The sequence below is a fragment of the Indicator indicator genome, chromosome 11 (assembly GCF_027791375.1).
Source record: "Indicator indicator isolate 239-I01 chromosome 11, UM_Iind_1.1, whole genome shotgun sequence".
NCBI lineage: Eukaryota > Metazoa > Chordata > Aves > Piciformes > Indicatoridae > Indicator > Indicator indicator.
The window spans coordinates 29344077-29353885 of record NC_072020.1 but is presented as its reverse complement, the minus strand read 5'-3'; the positions used below and the strand labels follow the sequence as shown (position 1 = coordinate 29353885).

The 9809-nt window shown below is 44.1% G+C and overlaps 1 protein-coding gene across 1 annotated transcript; it reads right to left on the bottom strand.

Annotated features, from left to right (window-relative positions):
* Nucleotides 1-226: 226 nt before the first annotated feature.
* Nucleotides 227-9783, bottom strand: BTD (biotinidase; the record flags this gene model as incomplete). The annotated part of the gene is made up of 4 exons (XM_054384840.1): nt 227-1411; nt 2824-2973; nt 4916-5176; nt 9685-9783. Coding segments are annotated over 4 exons (1695 nt in total), but the record flags the coding sequence as incomplete, so codon positions are not given.
* Nucleotides 9784-9809: the final 26 nt, after the last annotated feature.

The window sequence follows — 9809 nt, the reverse complement described above, 5'->3', positions numbered from 1 at the left end:
TTTGCAAGGCAGCTCTCTTACCCCTGGTAGGAAGTAAGCTGCCAAGGTACATACTCTACTTACAGCCTCTGAAGTGCTTTCCTTATCATTTCAAATGTTCAATCTGATTGGTCAGCCATGTAATAAAGGTACCCAAAGCTCTAGGAAGTACAGATGTTCAACAATTCACATGAAGATGTAGGCTCTGAACATAGGGGCTGTTGTCTTCTGATTCTTCTGATCTGTGCTAGTCCTTTTCATACCATCGTCCATACAGAGCAGCTGTCAGCAGGCCAGCAGATGTTCTATTTTTGCTCATGAAATAGTGGTTGTTTTTCCAGCCCCTGTGATCAGCAAAGTCCAAGGTAATGCCAGATGTAAGCAGCAAAGGAAAGATGTAAGGGGTACTCATATTTCCCCAGAGCTGGAAATCTATCAGAGCAGTGGCATCTGTAACCTCCTGTCCACAGGTGCTAAAGCTGAGACCGCTGCACTTCACTAACGCACAGGCCTGGACGTAGTAGGTGCCATGCACTGTATGGAGCCCATCAAACACCCCCAGAGCATAAAGTTCATCAGTTAGAACAGCTTGCTGGTAATTTAAGTAACAACAAAGGGTATTGGCACAAACCTGGAGCTCTCCTTTTTCCCCCCATAAAGGAACAAAAGTAAAGTTGTCATACATCATTTCTGCATAAAATAGGGGAGGTAACTGTTCCTTTCCTTTTTCTGATACTCTGCTGGGGGTCTCTTCTCCCTCCTTAAAGCAAACTTGATCATCCAGGAAGATGCCTGTAGAAGTCTTGCATGAGGGATGTAAGTTCTCTCTGAATCCTTCATTACTGTCAAGATTGCCTTCATAATCTGTGGTAATGACAGGAATTTCTGCTACTATGAGCTTACCACCATAACTTTCCATGTCGTGGTAGGTGAACGATTTGACTGGAGTGTATATGCCACTCCCTGTCATGCCCAAGGTAGGGTGGTGGATATTAGCTGCTAGAATATTGATGTTGAAAGCTGTTGCAAAAGCTTGTTGGAACTCTACAGCAGCCAGGAGTGGGAGCTGGTTCATCCAGGCGGTTGGATAGGCAATTTGCTTCAAATTGTATTGCTTGATGAGGTTTACTGCAGGCTCAAAAAAGAGTATGTCGAAGCAAGTGAACATGCCAAACTTGCCAGCAAAAGGAGTCTCAAAGAATTTATAGTCAGGCTCTGGAGGAGTATCAAAAGCATACTCGAAGTAGAGGTTGTGTTTGCGGTACGTGGCCAGCAGCACGCCGTCGCCATCGAACGCCACGTCGGTGTTGAACTGGTACCTCCCATCAGGTGGGCACCGAGGATCAGTCTGCTCACAGGGCTGCTTGGTTCCCAGGTTTGCCACAAGGAATATTTTGTTTTTCAGTGCCATGCAGCTCAGACGCTGGAGAACCTGGAGAACAGAACGGGAAACTGTACGCATTTAACGATGTGGAGGAACCAATTTCACTTCAGCAGTTAGGACTCAAATAACAGCTTTCAAATTACTGTTTTCACATTGTGTAATCACCCTTGGTCTGTACTAAGTTGTGGCCTCTATTACATTCTAGTGGGCCACGTCCTGGTACTTGTGCTAATCATTTTACACACAATCACTGAGTCAGAATGTTCTGATTTCATCAAGTCATTCAGAATGCATCAAAAATGAAGATGCTGCTACGTTGTTTTATATACAATCACAGAATTGTTAAGGTTGGAAGGGACCTCAAGGATCATCCAGTTCCAAGCCCCCTGCCATGGGCTGGGACACCTCACACTACATCAGGTAGTTCAGAACCACATCCAGCCTGGCCTTAAAAACCTCCAGGGATGAGGCTTCTACCACCTCCCTGGGCAACCTGTTAAAAAAAACAAAAGGGTTCAAAATAAACCCACACACAATGTATCTTATTGGAGAGTGATTGCCATTTCATAGGTTGGGGAGGAGGAGATGATGACAAATCTAGATGGCTCATAAACAAGCTAATCTTCTTGCATATCAGAGGATCACAGGATGTTAGGGGTTGGAAGGGACCTCCAGAGATCGAGTCCAACCTCTCTGCCAGAACAGGACCAGAGAATCCAGCACAGGTCACACAGGAACACATCCAGATGGGGCTTGAATGTCTCCAGAGAAGGAGACTCCACAACCTCCTTAGTGAGCCTGTTCCAGTGCTCTGTGACCCTCAGAGTGAAGAAGTTCCTCCTCATGTTGAGGTGGAACCTCCTGTGCTGGAGTTTCTATCCATTGCCCCTTGTCCTATCCCAGGGTGCAACTGAGCAGAGCCTGTCCCCTCCCTCTTGACACCCAGCCCTCAGGTATTTAGAAACATTTCTTAAATCCCCTCTCAGTCTTCTCTTCTTCAGACTGAACAGCCCCAGGGCTCTCAGTCTCTCCTCATAGAGCAGTGCTTCGGTCTCTCCATCACCCTGGTAGCCCTCTGTTGGACTCTCTTGAGCAGACACCTGTCCCTCTTGAACTGGGGAGCAATATTCCAGGTGAGGTCTCACCAGGGCTGAGTAGAGGGAGAGGACAACCTCCCTGGATCTGCTGGACACACTCCTCTTAATGCACCCCAGGATCCCACTGGCCCTCTTGGCCACAAGGGCACATTGCTGTCCCATGCAGAAAAAAAGCTCTCTCAAAAACATATCAAAACCTCTCCCCTGCTAAGAATGAAACCAGCATGAACTGAGAGCATGTGACTTCAAGTTGTTAAACATCTTGCTTACCTCCCTAAACAAAACTACTAGAGCTAGTTTCCTCCTTGGAGCACAAATCTAGCATTCATTCCACCTCTTTGCAGAAGTCACTCCTGCATTTACCTCTGTGTCATTGAACAGATATGGCTCTCGGCATGGATTCCACTTCACAGAGTCTGAATGCAGAACAAAATCTAAGTAAGGATAAATTGAGCTTCTGGTGAAGTTGAAGCCATGGATTCCATCCTCAGGGAAAACAATGATCTGGGCCCCCTGTATGTAAAACAAAGAAGTGTTGTAGGCATAGCTAACCCAACATAAATACGAAAGGAATAATGGAACCTCATGGGTAAAAAGAGCTGAAGACAGCTATGGGTAACCCAAATATGTTTTGACAAGAATGGAGCTTGAAAATATCCTTTCTTTGACTTCACAGTAGACATAACCATGTGTTTAGAAAAGATCTTACTTCACCTGACACATGTCTTTAGCTTGAAAAGTAACCTAGTTGACATTATTTGACGGGCATGCAAATAAGGGGAGACTTCATCCAAATGCTTAGAAAACTATTATTCATGAATGAGTCATGAGAATGACATCATTTAGGTTAAACACTGATGATGTCTTAGATTTTTTTCAGGATTATGCTATTTGCAGGTGAACTTTGTCAAAGGGGCTGTACCTGTGTCAAAGGTACAGCATCCCTTAGTCCTGACTCTATACCTGAATTAGAATCATAGAATCACAGAATTGTCAGGGTTGGAAGGGACCTCAAGGATCATCCAGTTCCAACCCCTCTGCACAGGCAGGGACACCTCACACTACATCAGGTTGCCCAGAGCCACATCCAGCCTGGCTGCAAAAACCTCCAGGGATGAGGCTTCCACCACCTCCCTGGGCAACCTGTTCCAGTGTCTCACCAGCCTCATGGTGAAGAATTTCTTCCTAACATTCAATCTGAATCTATCCCTTCCTATTTTTGTTCCATTCCCCCTAGTCCTATCATCATATTGGGCTGTATAAGGTGCTGGAAGTATGGTTTTCAGAAACACCTTGGCTGTGGAAGCAATGCAGATTCTGGTTGAGATGTAGCCATGCCAGAACTAGATTGTCTCTACCTGAAGTTCAGGGAGATCTGTTCCTAAACATACATTGGATTCCTCTTAAATCAGATCCAGCATCAAATTCCTGTGGTTGGTCAAGTCAGTTCAAATGTGTTCTCTGTTCTATGGCTTTGGGATAATTTATGTCTTGGATGCAGTACTGCATGAAAATAGCTACTATGCTTCTGGACTGTGATGCCCAGCCATCATTCTCAAAAAGAAAAAACAAAACAAAACAACCCCCCCCCAAAAAAACCCTTTCAACACCACAAAACCAACCAAAAAAAAAATCCCACACCAAAAAAAGCCCCCCCAAAAAACCCAGCCAAACCAAACCAACTCAACCAAAAAAATCCACCAAACCCTTTTTCAAATTATATAAAATAATTAATTCTTCTCTTCCAAAACAACAGATTTGTGAAACTTGCAGGTCACTTATTCTCTGCAAAGGGACAGTCGTGCCTGCTTCCTCTGACTAGAACCAGCTGTGGGTTTTCTTGAGGAGGGAAGGAAAGGAGGCTGTGCAAAAATATAAAAAATACTAATCTCAGCCAAAAATACTAATCTCTCTCCTCTATATATATATTTAGACTGAGGACCATCCCATGGATGGTAGGAGAAAGGAATGGAAAACTTCAATTCCGTGAAGTTGTTAAATGTTTTAGAAGTGAATGTTCCACCATTAACTTCCTTAGTTGTTGGAATCATTCTGGAATTTCTATTGAGAGCACTGGAAGGAAAAAATATCAAACCCAAAGACAGCTGCCTGTAAGACAATCTTTCAATAAAAACACTCCATTGAAGAAAACAGAAAGGAGCCAGGTATTCAACCAAAACAGAAAGCTGACTTCCTTATACTAACTAACTATAGGCATGTTTTTCCAAGCTTGGAATAACCAGAGTCAGGCAAGCTGCTAACTGGCCTGGCTTTTTTTGTGTGTGCTGTTCAGAGCTGCTGGCAGATCGGAATGTCTGAAAAACCAGCCCATCGTTATGTATGTAAATATGGCTTTAGTTGCCTGGGAACACAAATGGGAGAGATTATCCTCAAATAGCACCTACTCCATATATATACATAGGACACATGCAACTGCTGCTGGGCTGTGGCATACCTGTCTGGCAGCAGCCACTGCTTGCTGTTCATAGATGTCCAGGTTCCTGCCCATGAGTTCCAGCGCAGACTGGCGATCTACCAGAGCTTCTGGGGCAGGACTCAGGATGGACTCATGCTCATACACAGCAGCAACATAATGTCCCTCCTTCTTAACTCTTGCAGAGACAACTTGATAGCAAAAGAACCAGACAGACAGCTTCCAGCACGCACCCACCATGGTGTATGCCACCAATCTAGGAAAAACAGGGAGAGGGGAGAACTTGAGCAACAAGCCATGCCAGGAATTTGAATTTATTATTAAATGTGGACTGTAACTGAGACACTTAGCAGTGTCTGAACTGACTGTGGTGTTTCTGAATTCCTGAATGACCACGAGCATATTGTATCTAAACCTTAAATATATCTCTATTGATGCTTAAATAACTGTGTCCTGTTTAAAAAGCGTTTTAGCTTCGTACCTAGTTCTAATGATTTCTTTACAAGTAATTTTAGCACTCATTCATTTATAGATTATTGCAGCAGATATCCAAACCATGTTTGGGAAGAGTTAAAAGCAGCCTTGCAAATTTGCAGCTTCTCCCCCCATTTGGTGATGGGGAATGCATTTAGAAGCAGCATTTCCTAAAATTACTTGAACATTGTATTTAGTAGCCAAGTAGAAACAGAACTCATCAACTGTCAAAAATATTACATTAGATACTGCTCTTGCATTTATCTGTCTTTCAGTCATGAAAATGCCCCTCCTGCTGGATTATGGATTCACTCTGTTCCACCAGACTCATTTGACTCATACAGTGCAGCTCTTTTCAACAATTACAAAAATGCTGAGAACAATTCATGTCTGCATCCCTCCTAAACAGCACAGCTAGTAAAGGTGGAAAATACTTTCATAATAAAAACTGTAAAGCAAAAAGCCATACAAAATGTAGAAATTTTGGATCAATGAGCTCTTCTTACTACAAAAATAGAAAAGAATTTTTGAGTCCAGAAGACTGAAGGACTCTATCCAATATGGACTCCCTATGTAGCCTTTTAACTTCCCAAGCTGGGAACATACTTCTACAGAACAAGGATGGCCTGACACAGCCAGTGGCTGTGCAGTGCTTAAGAAATACTAGAGAAAAGCCATGTTATTCAGAATTACTCTCACAATATTCTGCATTGTAATTACCAGTATCACTGTGGAATTAAATCCTGCCCATCACTGAACCTGAGAGATGCACTGGTGCTAGATATTGATAGCCCACACACTTCAACAGTCAGTAACTGAAATTGAAGTCTATGTGCTCTCCAGTAACTCTTATCCAAGAAAAATAAATGTTCTAAAACACTCTTAGCACATTTCAGTCTTTCTGATCCACAACTCCCTAATTTTTTCCAAAGCAAAGGCAGACTGAGAGACACATGCATGAACAGCCTTCTCTATTAGTTCAGTTCCCCATTAGTTCAGCAGGAAAAAATTTTAACTAATCTCATTTTTATTCAGATTATATTAAGTGTACCTTAAAATAAATTTTAAAAAAGTATGGCAAGTTAACTTTAAACATTTCCATTTTAGAATGGAAAGCAGCTAATAAGCAATCCTCAGTGCTGCTGGTTTTGTTTGTTTATCTACACAGCACCTGGTTTAGTGTCCAGAAATGAGAAAAAAATGAAGTGTGAGAAAAGCTTTCATAAAGCATTAAGTACTGTCTTAGTTTAAGGCACTTGCTGGCTTCCATGAGCTCTACATGCCTTTTGCAACAGTGATTTGATGGCAACACAATCCCAAAAATCACAACCTTAGTGCCCATGGCAGGAAGAAGACTTCTTTGCTGAACCATAAGCTTTTCATATGTGTAACACTCAAAAGGGTCCAGCACTGCATTACCTATTAGATGCTGCTAAGCTCAACTACCTATTCCTATTTTCTGGAGCTTTAATTTGACAATCTGTCCATGTATGCATGCTTTCAAGAGTGAATTTAAGTTACCTAAAGCACCACTACAACAGAATACAGCCTTGCCATTTTCCTACAGAGTTGTATTAAAGATACTCCATTAGATCAACAGTTTGGAGAAGTGATGTACAATAAGCTCCCTTTGCTATTCTGTGTCTTGAAGAAAACACTGCTTTTGCTGGAGGGTAATGATGGTGATTTGGCAATGCTTATCAAGTTCAGAGGATTCTGCTTTGTCCTGTGCAGCTCACTTTTGCAAATGAAATACCAAGGCACACGTGATGATAGAAAGCAGTTGAGAGGGAGGGAGAGGTGAAAAGCCTCTCACAGTTAAGGAAGCCACTGAAAGTAAACATACTGTGTTGAGCTTCACTGACAAAAGTCTCTTTTCTATTTCTGTCATCCCTTTCAAAGCCAAAAGGCCTATTTAGGACAGGAATGGGCTCCAGTCAGCCATTCCTCATCAAAGTTGTCAACTAAGATGTAATTAGAATTCATCACTACTAGCAATGGAAAAAGCTGGGAGAGTTTCAGATCAAAGGCTAGAACTGCTATGTGTTAAAAAATAGCTTTTTTTGCCTTCTGAGCCACACACATCAATATAAAAAAATAACAGGTTCTATAAAATGTTGTATTTTACAGACATGCTGGGAGAATTTTTTTCCCTGCCATTTTTCTTATTTTCTGGTGGTGAGAAATGCTGAAAGTACTAACCTGAATCTCTCCCTTCTTTGGGTGCACAAGTGGATGCTGTGACCATCCAGCTACACACTCCCACCTGGATGAACCCGGGCCAACTGAAATGATTCAGTAACTAAAACTGTTCCTTTGAGTCCTTACCCTTGGTTGTGATTACTGCTAGTCCCAGTGATGGTGGCTGAGCCCTGGTGAGTGCTCCCTAAGGCCTTTCCCCCATGTGACATCTTCAACACAAAACCCAGCTACCTGACAGACTGCTGCCACCAAGGAGAGCTGTGACAAGCACCAAAGCTGGGCTTGGGGACAGTGATCTTTACAGCCAAAATTAAGACACCATCAGGGTTCCCTCAGCCCCTAGGCTTTGAGATGCCCCAATAAGTCTCAGCCATGTTTTCTCTCCCTAACGCAAAGTGCTACACCATCTATTAAATCTGTTCCTTGAAGTGAAGTTAGTTTAGGGTCTACAGGGCTCTCACCTCACCAGAGCTGGGACTTTTAAAGAAGTTTTCATGAACTGCTTTGTAATTTAGTATCTTTTTCTGTCCCTTGTGTGTGATTTACATGGTCTTTTGCCTGACACATATGCCTCAGTAAGATCATCTCAAACACAGGTAGGTCATAGCACTTTAGTTAGCATTTTAGTTACAATTCCATACAAAAGGCAAAAAGGCTGGTGGTTAAGTTTGGACGCTGATTCAGACAACTTTTTTTCCCTCAGTCACAGTGCAGAGTGTTTTCAGTTTTTCAGCACCATCTAATTGTGAATATTGTTAAGTAAAGCATCCACTCACTTTTCAACAACTACAGAAATGTAGGAGTTTGTCAGCTTTCACCACACATAGATGTATACACAAAGAAAAGTAATACATACCCTTGCTTCTCAGCACTTCTATACTCAGAAGAATCCAACAGACTATAAAAAAAACCAGTAGCACAGCACTACCTGGGGTCCTCTCAAGCGATTAATAGCAAATGCCTGTTAAGCTACAGTAATATAAACAGTAAATTACTAGGCAAAACAGTAAATTTGCTATGAAAAACTAATTGAGTCTTTTTGACATCGAGTGATATCCATGAATTTTGATGCTGCTGCCATTCTACTACATAGAATATATAACACAATAGCCCCTGCCTAGATGTAAAAATGGTGAAATTTGGGGGTTTTCACTGATCCCTCATGTATACTGCTTTTATATGCTGCAGTGTGTCTTAATACTTTACTATGAAGGACGTTTTAACAATGCAACCATAGCTTAATATAAACAGGGATCACGCATTTCCTTTTCTGACAAACGTTTGTCCTCTGTGCAATGCATTGTATAATCTCACTCTCACTTCCTGTCTTTCATCCAGAGGTGCAACCTGGTTTTCAAGCGCGCTGCCCGCTCTGTCGCTTTACAGGAAGTACTCGGAAGATCTACATTACCTAACTTAACGGGCGAGGATGAATTGAACGCTGCCATTACGAGTGGCCAGGCTGGAACGGCTCGAGAATGGCAGCGGAGCCAAGTCAGAGCGTGAGGCAGTGTCACTGTGTCACTTCTCCGACACGGCAGGGCAAGGATGCGCAGAGACAGCCAAAGCGGGGCGCAGCATCCTGCAGGTAGGGTTTTGCTCAAGTGCCTCACGCTATGCTCCTCATGAACGCTGCTGGCCCAGGTATCTTCACCCAAAACAAGCCTCTCGGTGTTAGCCATCTCTAAAGCCAAGTCCACAAAACTGGATTGTTGCACACCCGGCCTAGTCACCAACGCGCTTCTCACACACCAAGCCCGGCCTTACAGGAACTCGACCACCCACCCGCTCCCGTCCCGCAGCTGCACCCCCTCCCCGCGGCCTCAGGCCGCCAGTCCCCCGCCCCAAGCGCTAACAGCCAGACCCCTCACACACCACTATCACGGTTGGCGGTGGCGCCGCCGCCGTAACGTAACGGCCGCTTGGACGCTGCGGCTTGCCGCGCCGCCCGCGCTGCCCTCGCCCCCTAGCGGCCGCTCCACGCTCGATACCGCCACGGACCTATGGCTGCGCGGGGGCGGGGGCAGGGTAGGGACCTTACGGCCTCCGATTGGTTGCCCGCTCTAGCCAACAGAGGGGTGCCTCAGCCTTCATTGACGGGGGTCAGGGGCGACTATTTCCGGCTCTTGGGCCCGCCCCCTTCGCTGTCTCATTGGCTGGGCGGTGTGCCAGTCATTGCGCCCGACCTTTGGCCGGGGGTCCTTCTCCTTTTTCTTCCCCAGCAAGCAGCTCCGGTCTG